Here is a 27,568-nt window from a genome sequence, read left to right as displayed (position 1 = left end):
ATGGCGCAGCTCATTTCAACTTTCAGTATACCATTGAAACAACTGTTTCAGCTGGTCAGGTAACAGAATGCAACAGGACTGCCAACATGTTTTGTCATTACACTTCCCTCTCCTTCAGGCCAACTTGATAGAACTAAAACAGGGAAGTAAAAAAAAAGAAAACAAAATGTATATGATTCTCTTAACATTTTATCATAATCAACATCAATAACAAAGTCAATATTGATTTAAAATCATAAACTATGGAGAGACTTTATTAACATACTGACAATTATCAGAACATTTGTACTGCATAATACATATACCTTAAACTGCGTATCAAAGAACTGCAAGTTTTCAATTAATTCATAATGCTTTAAAATATACATACATATCCCCCCATTGAATTGCTTAAAACTGTAAAACTTTTCTAGAATTTTAATACACGTATCCACAAGTAAACAAGAACAATATTAATTTCAGTTAACCTTTAGCCTGCTGGCAGCAAGCGATTCTGCCTATGCGACCGTGCAGTCTGATCATGGTCTGCACTGTTCGCTATTCAGTCAGTAAATTTTCAGTGAACACCCTTTGAATAATAAGTGGTGCTGCCCAAATTGAATTATGGACCAGTCCATTTTAGAAATTTAGCAGGGTAAAGGTTAAAAATCTAGTGCATGAAAGCTTAAAGTATCCTTTTTCAATGCAGATATACACTGTACAGTGAAATTCTGTCAATATATTACCAGTCCTAAAAATCCCAGGTCTGATATCTACATTTAACAGGATGGTTGTATCAAGTTATGACTGTTAAAGAAGTCTACCTCTAGATTTTAGTCACACAGTTTTTAATTTATCAAGAACTTTTACTTTTTATTTACAAACAAATAAGTCCCCCAATAGGATTTGAACAGCTGTTTGTCTGTATACCTTCACATTTTACTAACTCAAAATGGTATTCAAAGACATGCTGATCATGATTTACACTGGTCAACTGAATCAATTATAACCAGCATGATAAGGGTTAACCTCACTGATAAATAAAAGAATATCAATTATACCTAAATTACTGCACCATGTACATACAAATAACTTTTAAAAAGGGCTATTTTTAGGAATTTAACAAGTAAAAGTGTTTAAAAAATTGACAATTCAAAAACTGAAAATAGACACACATATCCTAAACAGTGATTTGTACAAGTTCAAATGCAAATGAGTAATATCATTACAACATAGCTGAATGTTGAACAGAGAAAATCACTGAGATGTATTATTTCAGGTAATATCATTTAGACATCTGCCAAATATTTTCCACTTCTGTGTGGTTTTCTTTTCTTATGTGATGCTATGACATCAGTCACTATTATGTAAGAAGTTGCAGAATTATGTCATAATTTCAGTCTTCTTTGTTTAACTTTTAGCCTGCTAAATTTCTAAAATGGACTGGTCCATCATTCAATATGGGTAATACCATTTACTATCTGAAGGAGTGTTTACTTGACAAGAGAATCGAGGAGCTAAAAAGTAAATATTGCCCTATTATTTTGCAATGTAGTCCTTGCCGTATCATAATCTGATATTACAATAAATGGAACATCATTTGTTAAATTTTCAAAATTTTACGAAAACAACAAATTAAATTGCTTTTCAAAACAGAAATTCAGATATTTTCTTATGTTTTTATGTCATCCAACTAAAAAATTCCTAACATAAATGTGTCAAACAATCCAACAAAGTTCTGGTCAAAACCATGAAATATGATACCCACAAAATATGATGTTTTCACAATATCAGAACTGTGCATATACTATAAAATCTAAACTATTTTTAGATCACACATGACTGGATGACAATCTAAATACAAAATTTTCTTAAAGTGGAATATGCTACATTTGACAATGCGTTCATTTAGAAAGAGCTTATTAAAACTTACTAACTGGCAGAAAAAAGATATAAAACTCTGACTACAAACAAAAAAATATGGCAATTCAAATATAACCTGGTCCACTTTAATGAAACAGCAGCCATTTTTGGGAACAGTGTTGTCATAATGATTGTTCTTTCCATATGTAGGGATTACCAAATATACATGTAGTACTGATGGCAAAATTTTGTTCAAAACAATCAAACATGGAACATAAATTTAAGGTATACACTTTTTACACATAAGATAATGTTCATAATATACTATAGTATAACATATAAAATATGATTCTCCTAGTCTTTAATCACTGCTTTATCACAAAGACATTGTCTGACGGGAACATCAACACTAAGACCAGTCAAGTAAAGAGTCTCCAGCCTATAGGAGTTTGAGCCTATCATTATTAAAAGAAGATTGTAAGTTTGAAACATTAACTGGTTTGCCTGATTCCAGAAATTATCTAACTTATAACTGAAAATCATTTACGAATCATTGGTACACGAATCATTTAGGGAAGGTAGCCAGAGGAAACTTTATGCATGATATATTTTCCCTTACCAGCTTTACGTTTTAACAAAGGATATTCTACATCGTTTGTCAGCTAGTCTAAGACATAGTCACCTTAGCGACTGAACCCATTTCATTGTTATAGATACTAAAGGTGTAGGCAACTCCCTGGGTCGTAACTCGTATCAAGACACAGTTCAGTAAGAAAGAACAAGTGGAACGTAATTCTAGTGGCAGTTCTGGAAACCAAGTATTAAAACCAAACCTTATACACATATTTATACATAATCGACCTAGTCATCTGTCTATAGCAAACTCAATCTACATTTTGCATTCCTGAGCTATCCATGACGCACTCAGGCAAATTTAAAGAGCACGTATGGATACGACAGTTAGAAACAAATCAGTTTTGACAACGGAACTAGGATCCGTTAAGCAAGTTAAACTAAACAATGACAAGATAATTATATTAATGTTGCATCCGGAGATACTTAAAGGTGTCATATACGTCATTTTCTTCAAATAAGAAAACAAATACGTCGGGGGCAAATGGATTTTATTTCTTATAGAGGGGCTGTTTACAAACTCATTCATTCAAAATCCTCCAGTAACTGCTATAAAGGAGACGTTTGCTAATGCAAAACAAATCAGATATAAAGGAAAAAATGAAATATATATTATTATGATAATTGCTTATTGCAAAGCAAACGGGGATTTTCGGTATTTTTACCAGTGGTGAAAAATCCATCTTACACTACGGGATGTAAGATGAATATTTTGCTGAAAATGACGTATTATGAACAAAATATAATTATGTAGAAAAATTATGCAGTAATTTATATTTGATTGTATAAAACAGAATAAAACTCCAATTCCTTGACCGTTCCTCTTTGTTTCTGATAATATTTTCCTCGATTAAACAGAATGTTATTTTATCAAAAAATAATAACATTTCGCGGCAACTTATAAAACGAAACAAAAACATAAACATTCATTTGTTATTTGTCTTTGAAATGTCATGACGTCTTTCCTATTTAGGAACGTTGGATTCCAGAACTTTGTTTAAATAAGCTGCTACGAGAAACAGATCGACAAAGGAAGCAGTTCGATTTATTTTATTACTTTCCAATGCAGTAGCCAGAGACAAATTTTAAGCGAGGCAATCTAGGGGGATCCGGGGGCATACCTTCCTCCCTGGAATTTTTGTCCCCAGGAAGGCTCTGGTGCGTTCTGAAGCCCTCTCAAACAGTGTTATATCACAGTAAAAACCGTCCTTAAAGCCCTATTTATCACAGTTACTTTTATATTTTAAGAAAAAACATATTGATAAGGATACTTGGAGATTTATCCTAGTCTAATATGGTTGCATACAATCATTTTATTAACTAAAAGGCAATAAAATCAGAAAACCATCAGTAAAGACATACAAGAACATGCTATTCATCAATTTACTAGTATATCTAGTTTATTAGTTTATAGCCCGAGATGGGGTAGGTACGGGATGGTGCTTTTGTCCGTGTTGGCGGCGTGGAGTGGGGGGGGGTGGGTGGGTGGGGGGGTGAGGTTGTGGGTGTCAGAGGATCTCCCCATAGAAATGTTTGAAATGCAGGTATGAAATGGTGGCCTGTGGTGCAATTTTTGGTCTAAATTTTAAGGTATGGTAGGGATTTCCCCCTCATTTTAGTGGGGCCAGTGGGCTCTCTTCCTAGAAAATTTTGAAATACAGATTCGAATTGGTGGCTTATGGTGCATTTTTATCTTGATTTTTGAGATGCTGTCTCCAGCTAAAAACAAATGATATACAGGTATGAAATGGTGGCCTCTGGTGCATTTTTTTGGTATAAATTTTAAGGTATGGGAGGGGTTCCCCCATCATTTTAGTGGGGTCAGGGGGACTCTCTTCCTGGAAAATTGTGAAATATAGATACGAAATGGTGGCCTATGGTGCATTGTTTGGTGTAAATGTTTAGGTACTGAATGGGAAACCATCTCATATTAGGGGGGTCAAGTGGCTCTCCCCCTGGAAAAATGAAATATATATATAAAGTGGTGGCCTCTTGTGCATTTTATGGTCTAAAGTTTGAGGTATCGATGTACCCTCACTTTAGTGGGCCTGCCGTTGCATGACTAAAATACTGTTGAAAAACGGGGTTAAACCCCCCAAAAAACAACAAAAAACCCAAACCACTTTATTGGGATCAGGTGGCTCTTTCCCAGGAAAAGTTTGAAATATCGGTATGAAAGAGTGGCCTCTGGTGCGTTTTGGGGTTTAAATTTAATAATGATAATAAACAATTGGGTTTAACTTTGATGAGTATAGTTAACTTCTCAGCCAACTGGGTGTGGAGAGGGGGATGGGGAACGGGCCTGGCAAGGATATCAGTACGACTGCTAAGATTTCTACTTCACCTTGCCTCAAGGATGCAAAGAGGCAAATGGTATTCTGATATATTTTATTGATATTAATATACTTTTTTGAACTTTTGTAACTGAATTTTTCATCAGTGTGATAGGCCTACTTTTTACCTGTTTTTTTTTTTTTTGGCTCCTCAAATTTTAACCGAGGCAGTTTGCCTCAGTTATGGCGCTGCTTTCATTATTTCTTGATTATGGAGTGCAAGAAAAAGATTCCATCGCTGGCTGTAGCCGCAAATGGGAATATCCGACTCTCACATAACTGTTCATGCGGTATTCGACTGAGCCTCGTTACTGCCTAAACAGTTACCCTCGAAGCCGGACATTCTCATCTCCATCTAAAACAAGTAAAAGACGTAATCTTCTAAGTTAAAAAGAAACCAGGAAACTTAAGACCTTTCATAAATTAAAAACCTCTTAAACATTATTTCCGGAAGAAACACTTGATGGATACGCTTACAAAAGTGATTGACCTAGTTCAGAAAGGCGATTGTCGAGCTAAAAGATGCATATACTTTATTACAGCAATTTCAAGAAAGTATCGCAAGTATCTCAGATTTTGTTGAAAAGGTCAAGTTTGTAAATTTCGAGTTCTTTGTTTGAGCTGTTTCATCTTGTTTTCTAGCAACATTGTTTCAGCAAAAGTGGCTGTCCAAAGTGGTTGTCAAATCCATTCTTTTGACTGGAATGTCTTTGGAAGGCTTTCAGGTGGACATAACGATGACTTGAGATTTGACCAAACCCGGAATTGGCAGGTATGTCAACAATCAGGTAGTTCAGAACAATATGTCAGAGGACACGACTTCACAGCATATACATTTCATGGAGCTAGACGCTGTATACAGAACTCTGAATATTTTTCTGCAAGGTATGCAGAAGAAAACAAGTACTTTGCGCCTTTTTCTAATTTGGTCGGAACCAACATTAAATCGAAATGTTTTCAACAGCAGAGAATCGACAATATCACTTGCTCATGGTAACAACACCCGAACGACTTAGCAAAGGAAGCACTATCGATAAGTTGGGAAAAATGCTAGAACGTGTTACAGTTTAATACAAGAAATCACTATTTTCTAATGAAATCTGAACAATTTTAGAACACAGTTTTAGTATATAAGTGTTATATTATCAAATCAAACTGCATGATTTTCATTTGAAAATGACTGGAATAAGTTATCTTTTACACAAATATTTTCGCAATGATGTCAGTTAGCATATATTTAAATTGCTAAGAATTACGTACTTTCAAGATAAAAGCTATTCACTTTGCGCCCTAACTTTTAGGTAACGTCATGATGTCGATGACGTCATTTTAGGAAAACAATATTTTAAATAGTTTTCCTGCTGTATTGTGTTCGCTATTACACCATTAGTGAACTAATATGAAATAAGGCAAAGCCTCCAGAAGAGCTCAATATATATATATATATATATATATATATATATATATATATATATATAGCCGGTGTCACGGTGACGTCATTATATCTTTTTGTCACGATCCCGTGGCTTTATGCTTATTAATGACATTTTTTCCATTTTCTGGCCACTGCTTGATCTTTTAAAAGAAAATCATATTTTTTTCAAACAATTTGAAACCTTTCTTGCATTTTTTTTTTAGTTATGAATAGTTTTCAGCAATCGAAAGAAGTTCTGTATTCACTACAGAGAGAAGTATTTCCTGTCAGCCTTTGTCCGCTAGGGTGCGCTTTTGAACAACTACCGAAGAAACTTTTAAAATCCATCACCAAGTGTGAAAGTATACTCGCGTTATTGTAAAGCTAGATTCTCGACCAGGCCCTCTTCGAGCTCGCTATAATGCCTCAGACCAGAGACAGGTAAATGGATTTGTTCTCAGAAGAATAAATATACAAGCACATTTTGTTATTCATTAACGTTTTCGTAAATTGTCTTATTAGCTTCTGGTTGGGCATGCGCATATACAAATGGTAAGGTTACATACCTCCATAAGCAAAGGCCAGAATTTCTTTGATGCAGGAATTAAATAATTACAGATATAAAATGATAGTGTGAAGGCATGTGCATATGTATGCATTGTATATTATTATGGAACTTAATATATGGATATAAGGCAAATTTAAAAAGAAATGCACACGTTAATCAATTTTGTGCAAAAAGTAGTTAAAAACCATGAAAATGAAATGGGTCATGTCATATGAGTATGATTCAAAGTGAAGAGTATATCTTATCATAAAATGTTAAGGATAATTAGAAGACAATCTATGTTATTTCTTTTTCTCCGTGAGAATGCCTTTTCGCCTGTCTGCCTGTCCATCAGTCAAATAAGGTTGTTCTTGCTACGATTTTATAAACCTTTATACATGAAACCTATTTTATAAGACGACGGCAGTCTGAACAATCTGAAAAATATACCATTATATTTCATCCATATGTTGTGCCTGTCTGTCTGTCTGTCTGCCTGTCTGTCAATAACGATGGAAATTAATCGTATATCTCTGTAATGGAAAAATATTCTGCGGCAACTAACAAGAGCTAAAAGAAACATTTTCAGATTTGGCCAGATGTTGTTTATTATGCATGACAGTTTTTAATAAAATTCTGTAAAATGTTCAGTTAAACTGTTCAGAGCATTATATATAGATTTTGACCAAAGAAGTTCCATATTGATAGGAAAGTTAAACAAAAAAGTTGCTATTTCAAATATGTTACTATGATAGTAGAGATGGTACCTAAAAAATTCAAATTCATCTTTACATATTTTTTACAGAGTGAAATGATAGTTAAGTGCACCAAATTACTAAATAACATTTTTATGGTTTTCCTCCTCTCCATGTAAAAATAGAAATTTTTGATATTTAAAATATGGCTTTCTCAAAATATCTGAATATACATAAATTCAGTAGAATATAGTGTAAGTTTAGTCTACTTTCAACACTTTGAAAGAACCTATACTGAACTTCCTTTTGTCTTTTAATAAAGTCAAAATCCAAGACTAGCCAAGAGACTAAACCTAATGAAAAAAATCTGAGTGAAAGAGGATGATATGCTCTTAATTATAAGCTTACCAAAACTATACCAAAAATGTACCTGAAAGAAAACATTAAAGATTTTATAATGTAAACAAACCCCTACACCATTTTGTCACCAATATTTTTCATTGAAGAAAGCACTCAGTTCAGGTGATAATTGTTGATATATAATAAATGAGAGGCCCTAACGAAATCTTTTTCTCAGGTTGTGTAAGCAGTTTAAGTTGTAAATTAATGTTGATATCTGAAGCTACCAGCTTACCTTGTTTACAAGAATAAATAAACACCTTGTAGTTTTTAAGGGTAGTTGACCAGTAACGCAAATCATCAAAGTAATCTCCATAATATTATGCTTTTTCAGCATTTATTCGATTTTCATGGAAATCAATGATCGTGAGAGTTCCATCCAGAAAATGTTGAATTGCTAAAAATACACTGCAGGGTAATTACCTATCAGTTACCTTAAAATGTTGTTCTTACACCCACTACCTTAAAATGTTGTGATTTCATTTGATGATAATGACTTTTTGTGTTACATTATTTGCAGCAAAGTACATTGGATAAGTATGAGAAAATTCTTCGAAATGACTAAAACATAAGAAACAATTCCAAAATGATCGATTGAAATGACAAATATAGCCTGTCTGGCTACGTTGTTACACAAACTTGATATCAATTTAACTTTATTTTAATTTTTCATTGTTGGATATATAAATTTTATGGTTTTTTTTTTTAAATTTAGTATGTAAATTTTGAGTAAGCCAATGTATTATCATTGGGAACAATAAATAACTTTGACTTTAAGTTAAAGAAGAAATCTTAATAACGTTTCTTAATGTCGTAAAATTTCTTTAATGGAATTTATGCATTATTTTACTTTATTTTCATGCACTACCAAAGTTTCTATCAGGGCCTTACTACAACTTATAAAATAATTGTCAGTGCAAGCCATGAGAAAAGCGTGCATATTGTATATTGATATACAATGAGATTTAAACAAATGTAGGCCATATTTTGTCTGCCTGATCAGTTGTTGTTAAAAGGACCTATTTGATTTTTCTTTCACTTTTGACCAATGGTTTATATTGGCTTCAGTTTATTGGTCAATTTAGAGTTGTTCCCTTTAGATTTTCTTGGGTAGGTACCATCTCTATGCTATGTATATCACCAGAGAGTATCCAAACGTTCTGAAAAAATTGGTAAAGCGTGAAAATATTTTTGTATGTTCTATGTAATTGCATTTACAGTGAGAACCATAAATGCAATAGGATTAATTGTTTTACTATTCCTGCCTTATTGCAAACCATTTGTGAATTTTTTTATCCTTCTTGACTTTTTCAAACAAAAATGAATGTTAACGTTATTTTAAGATGTACATTTGCATTCAAGCATTTTTTTCATTTTTGTGACCCCTTGATGCCCATTGTCCGTACGTCAACAGTTTCTAAAAAAATCTTCTTCAAAATTACTGGACAGATTTACATCATAGGTACGATCTTTTGTTGGCTCTCTTTCAAAATTGGCCAAAATCAAAATCCTTTAAGAACCGAAAGGAAAATCTTTAAGAATCTTCTTCTCAGAAACTACTAGTCGGGGAATTCAAAATATTTTGTAGAAATGATCTCTAGGTGACTTTCTACCAGAATGGCTTAAGCATTTCTATTTCTTTAAAAACATGACTGCCAGAGGGCGAGGCTCATTTTCCCTATATGACTTCTCCTCTGAAACCTGAATGCCTAGAGCTTAGATATTTGGTATGTTGCGTTGTCTAGTGGACTTTTATCAAGATTGTTCAAGTATTGATCCCGGGGTAAATACTGGTTCCTCCCCGTGGTCTCTTGAATTTACATAAGAGCTTTTAGGAAATACATAACTCTGAAATCGAGAGGGCAGAGCTTAATTATCTTAATTTTGGCATTGTCTAGTGGCCCTTTACTAAGATTGTTCAAATCGTGACACAGGGTCCATTTAAAGCCCTGCCCCGTGGTCACTTAGTTTTTGCATAAGTTATGTAGGGAAATATTTAAAAAAAATATCTGATCAAATTTCCTAGTCTGCTTGATTATAATTATTTCATGCCACAAGCAATTAGGTGTCACTTGACAATGACCCTGATCAACTGTCTTGTTGTTTTTTTAAAGATAAAACCCTTGAAATGTGGATGACATACATGTATATGTCAGTTTTGCTCACCGATCTTAAAACTGACTTCCAAATATCAGGAATATGACCGACTGACCTACGTACTTAATATTTCAGCATCAGTAAGACACTTTGAACATGTTCACACAAATGGAAAAAAGATTTCAATGCTTGCTTATATTTGACTTTCTTACCTGATCTGTTACATTTGTCAAGAAATTTCATATTATAGCATAAGAGCCGTAAGGGAAATATGGCATCATTAGTTTGTCATATTTCCTAGACTGGTTTAATATATTTATCTGATGACCCATACTACTAGTAATTTAGGTTCCCTTGACTCTGTAACTCATATTACTCAGATGTGCGATCCAGGGTCATCATGACCCTCTTGCATTTGTTTTTCATTTTTATACGTTTAAACTGCACTATATAGCCATAGCTAGATGCATCAATTGCTAATCAATGGAAAGTTCAGCAAATCTGAATTTTGACACACATTTTCAATTATAAGACAACACCTGAGTATAGTTGTAAAATTACATTGTTTTATAAATATGTGACTTTAATTAAATTCAAAGTCCAGATCTAATTTGGAAGCATGTCTGGGTAACGCACTGGTGGAGTTATTTTGTTCCTTTTTAATGTTTGAATAAAATTTATTACATATAAATATGCAAATGAACAATTTTAAGCACGGTTCTTCAAATAATTCTGCACAATTGTATAAACAGAAAGTAATAAAGAGACTTCATTGATCTGGATAATGTAGAATAAAGCCTATGTATGAGTTACTGGTGATCGTGTGTTCATTAAAAGGCAATGTCTCTATCTATCTAAAAATGAAATTGCTGTTGACAAGAAATAATTCCAATAATTTCTTCAAATCAGAAAGAAATAAACAGACTTCTTTCATTTAATACAATCAGTTATCTAAAATATGCACAAAGACATTTACAATTAATATATGCACATTAATTTAAAACTGTGAGAAGGTTCAATAAAACATGAAATGTAAAATGTTTTTTGATTTTAAAAACAATTGTGATTTTCCCACAAACTCCAATAATAAAACTTGCTTAAGGTCCAGATTTTTTAATCAGTCTTGTGAAAATGCAAGCAAGCTGCCATATCAATATCTGGTACAAATGAAAGTTTGTCTCCAGGCAGTCGACAAGTCACAAAAACTATTCAAAAGATATTTAAATTGAACGATACTGTCATTGCACACGTCAAAAATTAATAAAATAGGTCATTTGGACCGTCATGGGCTCTCCTTAGAGAAGCACCACTGAAAGACTAGAGTCATGCTTCTATCGATACCTTTGTAAAATGTATCTGAAAACCCCCAGTGCTAGTTTTCTGGGGGATTAGACTTTCCTTTCAGTCGAGTTATATTCGGCACATTCAAAAACATATCAATGTCGATGTGCTCATATGAGGTAGAAGCCCTTTCTACAGTTTATGGCTGTACAGTATTTGAATGATAAACTGTGAAACCGTATACTAGTATACATATTTAAATAATAATTTTGACAGTAGAATGACGAGAGTTATGTATACAGTGTAGATAGGTACAGACGAGGGATTTTAATAAAGGAATAAAACAAATGGAAAATATCTATTGGTAAGCAGAAAATTTTACAGAGATAGCCAACCTCCGGGAGGAACTGCATGGAAAATCAAATCCTATTGTACATATGTCAGGTAAGTTGATAATTATGGACATTTAAATAAAATTTCAAAAATTATACTCAAAATTTAACATTTTCTTTACATTTTATATGTACCTGACATATGTTACAATCCTCCCTTCTTTCCAAATTTGGAAAAAAAAACTTTCCGGTTTATATCCACGCGTCAAAGTGAGGTAGATTGAGAGGAGTGAGATAATTTACTACCGGGTATGTTAAAAAACCTACACCGTATTGTATTTACCTTAAGTATAATATCATAGAATTAAAATTTAGCTACAAATATTTATATAACATCAAAAGTACTGATTAATTGTTACTAAACTTAGTATGTAAATGCATAGCCCTCTTTTAAACATTTATAAAAGCCTTGTCCATACCCTACAGGGAGTTATTAGGGGAGTATACATACGTGAAGAAAGTTCACACCAGTGAGTTAAAATACGTGCTATACTAGTATGGATATACAAGTACTTACAAAGTTCGTTTCTATCATCTGTATTGTGTATCCATGTTGCTCTTTAAAATGGTGCATACACGCATTGATTTTCATTATCTTGAATAATTCTGGATCTCCTTTGGTTTTGCCCATCAATAATCCTACACAATGCAAAAAGCCGTGTTCATCTATTGTAAAAACAGCTGACCCACTATCTCCCGCACGAAAAAAATCTTTGGTCGGAGGAAGCATTTCCACCAGACAAATTGATTCATGAGAGCCACCGTAGTGTGAAGGACATGGATATATTCGCGCTTCTGACATGCGCACTTCCTCGGCAAACACAACTAATTGTATTGTCCCAGATTGGTCTTCGCCGTTCATTTCTTCGAAAGTTAGCGCACTCACACCTAAGAATACAACAGAACTATAAGTTACTGATGATTTTATTGACATATATATAAAATCTAGAAAAAAACTAGTCACCTAATTATTCTACAATTCTTATCATACACTCGATCTGTCATTACCCTACGTTTCATGGAGATACTACTCCAGCGCAGCAATAATTAAATGTTGAGTGACGCCTGTGAAAGTCATCCGTTCTTTTTTTTTTTTTTTTTTTTGGTTCCCCGTCTGGACATAGAATGCGTCCGAACGTTCGTCCGTCAGCCCTTGTGTCCGGTCCATAACTCTGCATTACTTGGTACAAATATTCCATGAGCTGATGTACCATGTGCAAAATCAAGACCCTAGCTCCAAGGTCAAGGTCACATTAAACATTGTTGTTGTGTCGTTATTGATGATTTTTGTTGTTTTTCTTTTGGTGTGATCTGTAACATTAATATGCATCAGTGTGTATTCATATAACTTGGCATAAGTATTCCCTTTTACAAGACATTGTGTCATGAAAGGTCAAGGTCACACGCACCCAAGTTTACATTTTTTGTACACCTCTTTTACCTCTCTTGTATATAGTACAAGCATTTTACTTAAAGCATAATTTCATTTTCAGTTAGTTGAAAAACTGGAAAAAAACATCATTGAAACATATTATACTTTCAATAAAATGCAAAATACAGGAAATAACCAATTTATCTGTACATATCAGTAAAATTTATGATTCTCTGACAATTTAATAATAGACTACATGTCAAGTCTACAGGAGTTTTATGCACCTGACAGGATCTTGTTTATTGGGGAATTAAGATGTCTGGCATTTGGGGTGCGTGGGGGTCACTTATATAAGAGATTTTCTTTGCCATTAAAGTCCCCGAAAGTAGACTTAAGGTCAGAGAGGCTTCCAGAAGTGAGTCTGACCGAGTCCCCGCAAGTGGATATTCTTTCCGCTGGCATAACGTAATTAAACGTATTAGCGTCTGATGGCCATTTCACGCTTCCGTAGAATCAACATTTATTACACGAAATTAATTTTGAAAATATTTCTGAAATGTCCAGGTCTGCAGCTTTCAAATACGGTTATATCTTACATCAGAGGTATATACTAACACTTCCAGACAACTTCAAAAAGGACCTTTTGAGCGATTTGATGAAGTTCCAAAATTATCAATGTATCCTTGCTCCGTTTAGGACCCCTGTGGGATTTGTGTTTATCCCGAGCTCAAATATCTTTTCGTAGATGAAAAGCTGAGATGTCGTACAAAAGCCCAGGTAATTTCATTCGTTACAAAAATTGACTCCCCATTAGCAAAATAAAATAGTCCACGCGCATACATTTAGACAGGGTGACCCCTGCTCGTTAGCCCTAACTATCGACGAATCAAAATACGGCTTTAGTGGCAGGGGCCAGTTTCGCATTTGACCCGGGTACGTTTTTTAAATAAAATAGACAGATGTGTTTTAGGTCAGTCATTTGCAGATAATACGGTACAGGCGGTACAGGTCACGCAAGGTGTGCATTTTGGGCCATTTTTGCCTCAAAACTTAGTGTCCTGAAACCTGCGTTTTACTCGTTTTTATCACAAAAGCAAAATAATCGACAGACTGAAAATGTCACACAATGAAGAACTAACTAAGTATGTGCAATACATTCGCTCAAGACTTGCCTTGAATTTATTGTCACGGTACGGACTTGGTCACGTAAGGGGAGATTATGTGTCAGGCAGCCGGTTAGCTCAGTCGGTAGAGCACTCGCCCTGTAAGCGAGGGGTCCCGGGTTCGAGCCCCGGACTGACTGCACATTTTTCTCACCCTGTGACATTTGGCGCCCAACGTGGGGCCGTGGCATTCTTGCTTGGTCAGTCTAACAACGCTTGCAATATTATGTACCTCCGGAATTCGAGGACGAATTTCCAATTTGTGGGGGTGTATGTCACGGTACGGACTTGGTCACGTAAGGGGAGATTATGTGTCAGGCAGCCGGTTAGCTCAGTCGGTAGAGCACTCGCCCTGTAAGCGAGGGGTCCCGGGTTCGAGCCCCGGACTGACTGCACATTTTTCTCACCCTGTGACATTTGGAATTTTCATGATTTTTTACGCACTGGTATCAGCACGGTGAGGATACGTACACCGGATGTTGCCATTAATTGATAAGGTATTTTCCGAAAACGTGATTATTTTTCGTCAACAAGGTAAGTAAAACCCTGATTTACTATTGTATTATACTACTACAGAAGAAAAGAGCATTACTTTTCATAACTAGATACTGTGTATATGCTCTTACAAGCGTAAAATGAGTCAATCTTAAGTAGAAATGATAAAATTTGTGATAAAATGACAAGTTTATCATTTGATTAATGCATGCCGTAAACACATTTCTCCCTATACCATAACCTATTTGCATTGTGGGGAAAATCTGAATCGAACGATTTATTTAGTTACATACAAAGAAAAATTGTGCAAAATTTCAGCTCTGTACATGTTCAACTCACGGAGAAATCGGTGATAAATGAGCGTCGGTGGTGTACTGTGTATTGAGTTTTCAAAGTAATATTTGTACTGTGTATTGCAGTTTGGTGTAATGAGTATTGATGTTGAAAAACGTGCATATTTTTCAGCATTTATGGTCATCAGATAGACAAATCATGTGATTTTAACATATTTATTCCCAACAATATACTTAACTATATTTGTATACTAACATTGCAAGTACAGCTGGTGGAAAGGATTAGAAAAAAAGACAAATCTTATAGAGTTCTTCTACTATCCTATCATTATCTTTGCTATTTTATGAATTTGTGTTTAGGTTTCAAGTTTGTTTAATAAATATTACAATGTACATGACTATTTGTTCTTTATCAAAGTAAAACATGGCTTTTATAATATTGCTTGTCAAATAATGTTTGGTAAAATAAATATGTCACAACAGAACCTATTTCAGTATCAATACCCACTCTTATGTGAACTCTAATGTACACTCATAACATTTATGCAGTAACTAGCTACTTCTTATAATTTCAATAAGTATTTGTCTGTTTGCTTTTCTCTTTCCTCTTAATGTAGCGTCAAAAATGCGGTCTCTGTTATGCAAGCCGTTGTATAATTGTAAAATCATTGGAAGAGTTATAAGCCTGCTCTTCAAAACAACTTGCAGTCTTCACTATACCTCATATTAACCAAGTCGATGAAAACATTTTGCGACGTCAAAAAATATAGGAAACTGTAAAATCACTTAAAGAAAACGTTTCTTGGCAAACAAACAAATTAAAGCTATTTATTCATTCATCTATTTTGTCATTCTTTCATCGACAGTGTAACAATATTCTCCGAAAACCTTGTCTGTCCATGGAATTGCACTCTGTGTAACATTGAAAGTTCCAAGTACACCACCGTGCATGTGTCTCTATATTATATTTTTGTACTGGTAGCATTGTGTAAATGTTAAGCTAGATGGCGTGGTAGGTAGCATACATTTTCACTACCGTCAGTGAACAGATTCCTCACCATTTGCCGAAATCAAAGGTTACTTTCTGTTCTATTGCAAATTGGTCCCTTTTGTAATCGGGTTCCTTTTTAAAACATGTATGTTAATATTTTCTGAATCGACAGTATTTTTTCTGCTTTTTTTTCTCTGCATATGTCTTTGGTCGTTAGCACACAGAACTATTCTCGTCATGTTGGTGGTGTTCAACAAAGTTACGTACAATGGTCTTAAATATGTTCGTAGAGCCAGTCATAAACACACATACACAAGTGTTGAATCTGCAACGGAAAAAAATCACAATATAATATTCATTAGTAGGACCGGGCTGTCTCCAAGATATTGAGAGTAAGTTTAAGTGGCGTCCCAATACAAAATTTTAAATGATACATGTACCTTTAACTGTACTGAACGGTTTCAGTACTAATGACTTTCTTCAACACGAATAGCCTCTGTTTCTTTCAAAATACGCTACAATTGACAAGCCAATAGTTATTGTTGGCGACTTAAACTTTCATCTAGACATACCTATGGATCGTGACGCTTCCAAGTTCAATAGCTGTCTAGAAACATTCGGTATGGAGCAACATGTTCAAGGACCAACACATGTTGCAGGACATACTTTGGATGTTCTTATCACAAGAGACACTGAAAATATTGTATCAAATATAGAAGTTACTGACCCAGGACTCTCTGATTCTGATGGGAAGATATCACGTGACCATTTCGCTGTGGTATTTCATATTCAAGCAGAAAAACCTGCTCCAATAAAGAAAACTGTGACATTCCGAAAGTTGAGATCCATTGACATTGAATCATTTAAAAACGAAATAAAATCTTTGGAGATTCTTGACACGAACACGTTAATTTCTGATGTTGACAAGCACGTGGAATCATTAAACAACAGTTTGATATCACTCATTGACCAGCACGCCCCTTGGCTTACTAAAACAATAGTGCTTAGACCGACTTGTCCATGGTATAATGAAGAACTACACGAAGCCAAACATCTGAAACGAAAACTTGAACGCAAATGGAGAAAAACAAATCTGACAGTGGATCATGGGATATACAGAAATCACTGTGCTTCTGTGAATAAACTGCTGAAACAAACACGTGTAAATTTCTGTTCTGAAAAGATAAAGTCCTGCGGACGAGATCAGAAAACTTTATTCAAAGTGACAAAGAATCTTCTTGGTAGAGTCGAGGAGGCCGTGCTGCCAACATCTTCCTCTTCCAAAGAACTAGCACAAACTTTCAGCGATTTCTTCATCGATAAAATTGACGGAATAAGAAATAAAATTAGGTCAGAAACAGAATTACAAACCGGTGTTACCACCGAGGAAATTTCGAACACGCAAATAGATAAACTTGTTGAATTCACTCCAGTCTCACAGGATGAAGTGAAAAAAGGTAATTTCAAAATCTGCAAGTAAATCCTGTGAGCTAGATCCACTTCCAACATGGCTTTTGAAAGAATGTTTAGAAGAACTGCTACCATTTATCACTTAAATAATCAATTATTCTTTGGAAAAAGCATATGTACCGAAATCCTTCAAAAGTTCGTTGATCACACCACTCATCAAAAAGTCAGATCTAGATGCAAATGTTCTGAAGAACTACAGACCTGTATCTAATTTACCGTACGTGTCTAAAATACTTGAAAAGGTAGTCGATGCTCGTTTGGAAAAGCCACTCGTCATTGAACAGTCTCCACGAAGAACACCAGTCTGCATACAGAAAATTTCACTCCACTGAGACTGCATTACTGAAGGTTCAAAATGACATTCTTAACTCCCTTGACCAAAATGATGTAACAATGTTAGTGATGCTTGACCTTTCGGCTGCTTTCGATACCATCGACCACAATACACTATTGCACCGCCTCCACGACCACTTTGGTATCGCAGGGAAATGAATGGATAGCCTCATATCTGAGCGACCGCTACCAAACAGTGACCATAGATAATGAATTGTCAAAACCGGTGCGAATGACATACAGTGTCCCACAGGGGTCCGTTCTCGGACCAAAATTTTTCACTAAACCAGTTGGTACAATATGCAAGAAACATGGACTAAATCATCATTTTTACGCCGACGATGGGCAGCTTTATTTATCTTTCAAACCAACAAATCCGGTCTCTCAAAAGGATGCTTTACACTGTGTTGAAAACTGTCTCTTAGAAATCGTATCTTGGATGAACAGCAACATGTTGAAAATCAATGCCGATAAAACTGAAGTCATTGTATTTACCTCTCAAACATATTGAATCGGTTACTGTGAAAATTGGAGAAGAGAACATTAAACCATCTAAATGTGTAAGGAATCTTGGTGCTTTTCTAGACTCCAAAATGAGCATGGAAAAACATATAAACTCAGTTTGTAGATCAGGGTACGGACAGCTACGTCAAATAGGCCATATCAAGAAATATCTTAATACAGATGCTACAAAATCTCTAGTAAATTCACTCGTCACTTCACGCCTTAATTATTGCAATGCGCTCTTGTATGGTGTTCCGAAGGTCTTGCTGAATAGACTTCAAAGTCTTCAGAACACTGCAGCTCGAATTATAACGAGAATATCGCGTTATGATCACATTACGCCGGTATTAAAAGAACTGCATTGGATACCAGTTACTCATAGAGTGGACTTTAAGATTCTAGTTCACACATACAAAGCATTGCATGACCAATCACCGGTCTATGTTAAAGACTTACTGGAAGTCTATCAGCCAGCAAGAAATCTGAGATCCAAGAACAACTCAAAACAACTAGTTGTTCCAAAAAGCAAAACTGTGAGGTACGGTGATCGTAGTTTTTCATCAGCTGCACCGAAGTTATGGAATGATCTTCCGGCTCCATTTGAGACGCTAAAAGCTTGGATGCTTTCAAACGATCATTGAAAACACACTTTTTCTTCAAGATTTATTGAAACTCACTTTGCACTGGAAAACAAGCTTAGCAATGGAAATTATTTTCTATTGTTAATTGTTCTTTAAAAATAAATATTGAGGACAATTAAAATGTAGAGTAAAACCTGATTCAGGCTAAATACCTTTTATTGTTGATTTTTTTGTGTTGTATTGTATGTCCATATCATTCTGTGATATGTAGTTTGTACAGCGCTTTTGAACGTTTATTTTATAGATGAAAAGAGCGCTATAAAAATCTGGTAAATAATGATAATAATAATAATAATAATAATAATAATAAAATTTTAAATGATACATGTACCTTTTTTTAGATAATTTATTTAATATCAACTTAAACAATGCTCAATGGAAGAACAGAATATATCTATACATTTAAAACTGGTAAGCATAACAAAAAAATATTGCCCACTGTTTCACTATGGTGACTGTGAGTTACGTTTAGAGCTTATTACATGATTTACAACAGAGTAAACGCTATAAATATCAATGTAAAACATCACGTATCTTCAGGACTAAAAATACTGTACTTTGAAAAGGAAATGATAATGTACATTTTGTAAGATTCATTCTACAAAACTCAGCGATAATGTAAACAATACACAGTACACTAAAATGTGATACAGGTCAATATACAGTACATATATTTACAATACACAGTACACCACCGACGCTCATTTATCATCGATTTCTCTGTCATTTGAACATTTACAAAGCTGAAATTTTACATATGTTTTCTTTGTATGTAACTAAATAAATCATACGATTCAGAATTTTTATCATAAGACTGTAAGTGATGATATCGGGAGAGATGTGTCCCCGATCTGCAATTATCAGATGATAAAGTTGCCATTTTATCACAAATTTTAGCGTTCCTTCATAAGATTGACTCATTTTACGTTTGTGAGAGCATATACACAGCATCTAGTTATTAAATTTAATGCTCTTTTCTTCCATAGTAGTATAATACAATAGTAAATATGTGTTTTACTTACCGTGTTGGCGAAAAATAAACACGTTTTCGGAAAATACCTCATCACTAAATGGCAATATCCGGTGTACGCATCCTCACCGTGATCAGCGCAGATTTGTGGAATTTTCAAATTAACTGTCCCTTGCCCCCATAAGAAAATTCGGCCAAAATTAAATTTCGAAAAATATCTTGATTTTGCGCAGTTTTACATAGTTTAGAACCTCAAGATTGATATTTTAAACTTTCTGGGGACTTAAAACGTTAATTGACGGCACAGTAGCTCAAAACTGTTACGGTTAGGACACATCAAGGTATGAAGGTCAATATGTACAGATACATTTTTTTTTAAATTCTACCACCATTAACAGTAATTTAGTACCGTAAAAACATTATTTTCATTATTCTTAACCCACGTAGCGCATATTTAGCCAATCAGCTCTGCATTTCGTCAATCAGGAGGATGCTTGGAGGGTGTGGACCCCATGATATAGGCAAATAGGGGGTGGGGGCATATTATTTTCGCAAAATGATGCGAAAGTGACTTTATGTCATTATTAATGACGGAATACGTTAAATTACGCCAGAAAATGATAAAAACGGACGTATTTTACATTCTTTGTCTCATAGCGACAAATTGTAAATTTTGGCTCATTTTGCGCGGGAGGGGTGGGCTAGTTTAGACGCTCACATACAGACATCTTTTCATGCTACTAAAATTATTTTTGTCTGGTTTTATTTGCAAAAGATGTATTAAAGTTCAGAAAAAGTAAAATCCGCTTTTGGTCATAAATTGAAAAATCTTAAAGTGGCATGGGCCAGATTCGCATTCGACCCGGGTACGTTTTTTAAATAAAATAGACAGATGCACTTTAAAGGCATTTATATTCAACTGGTTATTTATGATGTTTATAGAACTGAGGATTCCTGCGTACGAGTAGTTATTGTGTAAAGTAAATATGTACTTGAATCGATTTTCCTACCTCCGTGTAGACGGCCGGGTCTAAAGTCTTTCCTGAGGTAACGGAATTCAGACGAAATGGAAACGATCATTCATCCATCCAGATTCAGCTCAAAAAAGCGGAAAAGTAAACGGTTATGAGACACTTTTCTTCCCACCATTATTTTTGTCTGGCCACATGCTTTAAAAAGATGCATGTGTTTTACGTCAGTCATTTGCAGATAATACGGTACAGGTCACGCAAGGTGTGCATTTTGGGCCATTTTTACCTCAAAATTTAGTGTCCTGAAACCTGCGTTTTACTCGTTTTTTATCACAGAAGCAAAAGAATCGGCAGACTAAAAATGTCACACAATGAAGAACTAAGTCTGTGCAATACATTCGCTTAACACTTCTCTTGAATTTTTCAAAATTGGATTTTTCATGATTTTTTTTTGCACTGGTATCAGCCCAGATTTGTGGACTTTTTAAATTAACTGTCCGTTGCCCCTATAATTTCGTTTTCAAGTTAAGGATTTCTACTTTCATTTTCTTCACTTCCGGAAAAAGCTGAAGGTCGAGAGACGTCATTTTCTGTGTTGTCAAAAAACATAGATATGCCTGGCGAGATTACATAATTATGTGCCGGTGTAATGAAGTATTTCGACCCCCATAGAATAACGACCCCCGGTCAATATTCTATAGAAAATGTGAAATATTGACTCCCCTTATAAAAAACTGACTCCCTTTGAAAACTCTATAGAATAACGACCCCCGAACATTATTCTATAGAAAAACTGACCCCTCCAAGTAAAATACTGACTCCCTAAAGATGACTCCCTTCGAATCTCATAGAATAACGACCCCGGTTATTATTCTATAGAAAAAGTGACTCCTTCCATGTAAAATACTCACTGCCGAAATTACTACATTCGAACTCTCATACAATATCGATTCCCGGACATTATTCTATTTAAAAAAGTTACTCTTTCCGTGTAAAACACCGGCTCCTTAAAAGACTTTCGACGATAATATCTATTAAAAAGTGATCCCCACCAAACATTACGGACAATTTTACTAGATCTACAACTCTAATACCCTCCATTGCCAATAGTTAACATTTTGATTGTACTACTACTACTGGTGCCGCTACTTCTAATGCTATTACTACATGTACTTCTTCTTCTTCTACTACTACTACTACTACTTCTACTACTACTACTACAACTGCTACTACTGATACTACTATACCTGCTTCCACTAATACGTCTTGTACATCTACCTCTTCTTCTCCTGCTGCTGTTGTTGCTGTCACTTATTCCTCTGCTGCTGCTGCTGCTGCTGCTACTGCCACTGCCACTACCACTGCCACTACTACTACTACTACTACTACTACTACTACTACTACTACTTTCTATTGTTGCCGCTACCGTACTTTACTGTCACTGCTAAGTATTGCAACTTCTATTAATACTAAATTCTATGCTAGCAGTTTCTTGTGCAGTTTTCTTCTGAAGAATTACTTCATACCGAAGTTTGCAGGGATTATTTAGAGATAGACCCTAAAATTTTCAATGATAGTAATACATTAAATAAAATCTAGAAATTGATTTCCAAGTCCTTGAAATAACCAAAAATGATTTCACAAATGTGAAGTTTATGATAGTTTTGTTAATATCAATATCAGAAGTTTTAATTTTTAATTTAAAGTTGTGATCCACAAAGAATGACAACTCTTGCCTTGGGCTAGTACGTATAAGCAGAGATATCTATTAGTTTACTTCCGTTGCAATTACACAATTGAATGGAAAATGAAAACTGTTTTAGACACAATATCATACTTTTTTGCACAACAAAAACATTAAGGATTTATTCATTTGTGTTTGATTTACCCCTCAAAACATGGTTCCTATGATTCTGTCAACTAGCACATGGTAAAAAATTAACTTTTAACAAGCCAATAATAAAATGAAGTACCAGTAAGTAACCAATAGTGCAGATAATACAGTTTTGCTTGTATCAAAATGTCACAATAGAAGCACTTTTGTAATACAGAACACCTGGAAGGATTAGTAAAGGTGCAATTATATTGATCTCTATTTCCTATGCCTAGATTATTGACACTGGTGTGTTTTGTGAACGTATTGTGAATTGTTATTTTCCTGAAAAAAAATGTATACACCAAGATACAGCGTCTAGAAATAGAATCCCTTTTCCCGTTGCGGAATGCTCTGATTTCTGTGTCAAGTGATGGTATCTGGGGCTAATGGTCAAACGGAAGGACGGACGGACGGACGGACAAGGGCAAATCTATATGCCCCCCTCCCCCGAGTGGGGGCATAAAATGCAGCAATTAGGCCTTAGATACATGAGTTATCACTTAATTTGACCAAATGACCGGGGGTCTTTTTTTATGGGAGTCAATATTCTTCGTGAGGTTCAGTTTACTTCACGTGGGGGAGTCATAGTACTATGATCTGGAGGTCATAATACTATGACCGGGGGGGTCACTTTTTCTATAGAATAATGTCCGGGGGGTCATTATTCTATGGGGGTCGAAATACTTCATTACACCGGCTGTCCTAAAGATATGAGGTTATAGAAGCCGCCGGTATTGCAGCAGTTAAAGTCCCCGGAAGAGGACCTAAGTTAAAGGTCAGGAACTCTAGCAAGTGAGTCAATTTAGGTCATCGTAAGATGACATAGGGTTAACGAGGCTTGTGGGAGTAAGATTTTAGAAATCCCCGGAAGAAGACAACAGGTTAACGCTCTCGAAAGAGAGTCATAAAGGATTCGAGGACAAGGTGATAGACAGTTGTAAGGTAAACGTGTTCGCACAAACATTTAAGCAGACAAGCAATGCCGTAAGTAGGTATGTTCATGTAGAAAATAACGACAATACATGGAGTTTGAAAGCATTTGAATTATGCAGAAGTTTACCTGGAGATAATTAGAAGCTATAGGTAGGAATTTACTATGCAAAGTAAAAGTGTTACAGAATAAAGTAGTAAAAACATACACGGATAACAAGAATATTACATATATTATCAAATCGGGAAGTAAAGTAGATAACCTTCATACCCTTTGTTTACAAAGTAATGATGTATATCGAACTGCATAATATTAGATATAGTGTTCTGTGAATATTTTGAGCTGGAAATCAGAGGGCAGACTATTTAGGTCACTATTTAGATTCAGATGACTGGTCAGTTAGTGAACATTTTTACATTTTTAGATAAATTATGGGAAACGCATATTTTTGATAGATTTTCAACACTTTATGATAATAAAGCGTTAGATTCATTTCAAAATGGTGGGTCCCGGGCACTGAAGCCGTTGTTTAAACGAATGTTGGTCTAAAGAACTTAACTGGCTAGTTCCGCTTCCAAGTATGATTACAGAATGTATACAAAAGATGGCAAAAATAAATGTGTAGGTACATTAGAAATACTGGCAGTCGGCACCGGTATGGATATTGTTTGTAGACAAAAATGACAAATACAAAGTATGTGTGAAAGATGAGTATGCATTACCAGTTGTATGGTATGTTTGCCAAGGCCGAGAACACAATGGCGTTTTTAGTAAAGAACCATTTTCTTTCAGAATACTGGCGCTGAGATGAAGCTTAGCTGACAAAGACAACATTTAATTATAAATGAAAATGAGAAACGTTTACATATATTTATATAAGATTTTATGTTTTTCAGATGTTGACATAAGACACAATCTGAAGAGCAGGGGGATGGACGTATTTTGCATTTTGCTGCTTTGTTTGCGAGAAAAATGCTGTTTGCAGTTCAAAATGGTGTTATTTGTTTACTTTTTTTATCTAACAGAAGGCACATTTTGCAGTGGTGAGTGTGATTATTATATACAAATTTTCAAACGATAATACCCAGTTGGTGGCTATATAATTTATCTTTACTCGTTTTTGGTCTTTCAAGTTTATCGTTGTTTGTTAAAAAGTTATTGAAGGTACAACGCTAGTTTATAGTGACAAAAAAAAATCGTAATTGTAATTCCTGTACAAAACGAACTCTTTACGGGATGTTTATTGATTTGTACATATACATAAATTTATACAGTAATTTCAGATTTTTATCTGCTACCTTTAAAACCTGCCATTGCAAAATTATTTTGGTACAAGCAACATTTTGTTGTTTGATGTTGTATACAGGACAACTTTGTTGTTCGATTGTTCTACTGAGATGTCCTCTTGAAGTTTTCAATCTAGTATAAAGACTGGTAACTAGAAATATTTAAAACTGATATATATACGAGAAATATATATTTGTTTTCCTATAATATTAATATATGTACAATTAACAACATAGAAATGTCAGTTTATAAAAGTTTTCAGATTGAACAGCTGTTTAATTTCATTCTAATTATATCACAAATATTATTCATTGTTTGTGCATTAATAACATATCTTCATACTGGCATAATGAAACACATACTTTCTTCGTGTTTAACTCCCGTTTTTGTGTGGAACCTACATAAGTCATGTGGTCTTTCTTCTTCTCATTATTTTTATTGTTGTTATATAATTTTTATTAGTAGATTTACTCAGCACCCGTCCATTATGAACAAGTTACATACAGAGGCAGGCACTCCGGGTGCCAAATTCTCTTTCAGTACAGACAAAGAGCGGTCTGACTAGAGCGACAGAGCGGAGAAAGTCCCAGTAATAGAAAGAGAGAAATCGTTTAGAAAGAAAAAATTCTGGCTTACTGAACTTTTCTCTTTTATAATCACTTAGTGTACAACATCAATACACAAGTAGCACTGTTTCATTGGAAGAACCAATGCACACCTCATAGCTAAGTGGTCTACTCTAAAGAGCATCTCGTAAATGTCAGTGCTTGACTGGTATTTGAACCCTGGACCTGAGGATTGAAAGTCAAGCGTGTCACAAATATAACAGCGTTTCATAGCATTTATTTCACCAACATTTTCATTACCAGACCGGATTATAAAGTAATTAAGGGACTTGTGCTGTAGATTATCAAAATGATGTAAGTTTCAAAATTACAAAACAATTTCATGAAATGTTTCCTCTTTAATTCTCAATCCCATGAATCCATGAATGTGTTTTAAATATATTTCCTTCCCTTTTTAAATGTATTTTTTTGGGTAACTAAAAAAATCAAATGTGAGTCCACTGCAGGATGTAAAATATTGACATTTCTTTAGAGATGGTGCATTGTACCCTAGTCCTCAAAGAAATCTGCAATTCTATTTAGGTTCTTTCTAACATTTGTACTTAACGGACTCGTGCATATCATGAATATGAACTTTGACCTTTAATTGTTACCTTAACCTTGAAACCAGCCATCCAAAACTTGCACTTTGCACGTTGTCTCGATGTTGTGAAAATTCTCTTTTAGTCTTTAGGTCAATATGTCCTTGACCTTTGATCGACTGAACACAAAAACATACAAGATCCTTCCTTGGTGTTTAGTCGAAATGTCAAATTTGAAAACTACACCAATTACACATTGTTACTTACAGACAATGTTGAAGGACGGACAGATGGACGGTTATACGTCCCGTTTTATTCAAATAAACAAATTATTTGAAAACTACACCAATTACACATTGTTACTTACAGACAATGTTGAAGGACGGACAGATGGTCCATTATACGTCCCGTTTTATTCAAATAAACAAATTATTTTAAGGTCTATATAAGTTATATATAGTATGTATATTTAGAGACTTATGCCATATATAAAAGAAATGAATATAGGGAGATATCCTTTAAAAAACGTGGTAAAAGTTATGTCCTTGTGCGCTGCACTTTATCCCAATGTCCTCTGCCATTGTATACTATCTGCGTAAATTCCCTACATCAGTTGTAAAGTAATGCCCTGGACTGTAAAACTTACTAAAGGGACATTACTCAAAAAGTAGGATAGAGCAATGGTTTTATATATATACTTTTAAATATTTCTAATTGCCAATCTTTATATTGGATTTAAAAACTTTCTGTAGACCTTTCTGTAGAACAATCAAACAACAAAAAATGTCGTGTACACAGCATCAAACATAAAAATGTTGCTTGTACCAAAATATTTTTGCAATTGGAGGTTTTAGAAGTAGCAGAACAAAACTGTAAATTAAAGTATAAATTTATGTATATGTACAAGTCAATAAACATCCCGTAAAGAGTTTGTTTTTTACAGAAATTACTTTCCGTGCACGGATACGATTTTCTCGTCACCATAAACTGGCACTGTACCTTCAATAACTTTTTAACAACGATAAAATCTGGAAAGTAGATCCCTCGGAAGCACCGAGAACAATGCACACAATGAAAATTGCAGACTCGGTTTGATTGAGTCTGTTCATGAGCAGTAATGGAAAATGCAACACTGCCCACGCCCCCTAGCACCGGCTTAAGCAGTATTCAATCTTCAAATCTAAATGAATTGAAATCAATGATCCTGAAGGATAAGACTTAAGATGTTGCGATATGATATTTTATTCGGATTATATATTTCTCCGTATTAGGTATAGTAAAACAGACTAACAGAGCTGGTAGATTTGCATTTTTTTCTAGAGGATCCACTAGTGCATGTCCAGTGTTAATGTTACAGCAATACATGCAGATGGCTAAGCCCCGCAATGAGACAGAAACATATTTATTTCAACCCACGTGCAGATCAGAGTCGAAATGGCTTTTGACTTAATAAGAATAAAAAGCTATACACGCGGTATTGTCCAAAAATTA

General features: G+C 34.6%; 1 protein-coding gene and 2 non-coding genes across 5 annotated transcripts in view; 2 read left to right on the top strand and 1 right to left on the bottom strand.

Annotated features, from left to right (window-relative positions):
* Positions 1–10,800: 10,800 nt before the first annotated feature.
* The window catches only part of LOC128558991 (uncharacterized), a 58,420-nt gene continuing 41,652 nt past the window's right edge, over positions 10,801–27,568 (bottom strand). Inside the window, exon 4 of one of the 3 annotated variants that reach the window (XR_008372010.1) lies at positions 10,801–12,521. Coding sequence is in view for 2 of the 3 variants with exons in the window: in XM_053549624.1 (XP_053405599.1) it covers positions 12,121–12,521 (401 nt within the window). In the remaining variant the exon portion in view is untranslated. Of the gene's footprint in view, positions 12,522–15,153; positions 16,273–27,568 lie in introns of those variants that run through there. The other 2 variants (XM_053549624.1, XM_053549625.1) reach the window with 2 other exon arrangements.
* Trnat-ugu (transfer RNA threonine (anticodon UGU)) lies at positions 14,236–14,308 on the top strand. Its single transcript has one exon. It is a non-coding gene; the product is annotated as a tRNA-Thr (tRNA).
* On the top strand, positions 14,489–14,561 carry Trnat-ugu (transfer RNA threonine (anticodon UGU)). Its single transcript has one exon. It is a non-coding gene; the product is annotated as a tRNA-Thr (tRNA).

This window comes from Mercenaria mercenaria, chromosome 8 (genome assembly GCF_021730395.1).
Source record: "Mercenaria mercenaria strain notata chromosome 8, MADL_Memer_1, whole genome shotgun sequence".
Lineage (NCBI taxonomy): Eukaryota > Metazoa > Mollusca > Bivalvia > Venerida > Veneridae > Mercenaria > Mercenaria mercenaria.
The sequence above is the reverse complement of the archived record's forward strand: the minus strand, read 5'-3'. Positions and strand labels throughout refer to the sequence as shown.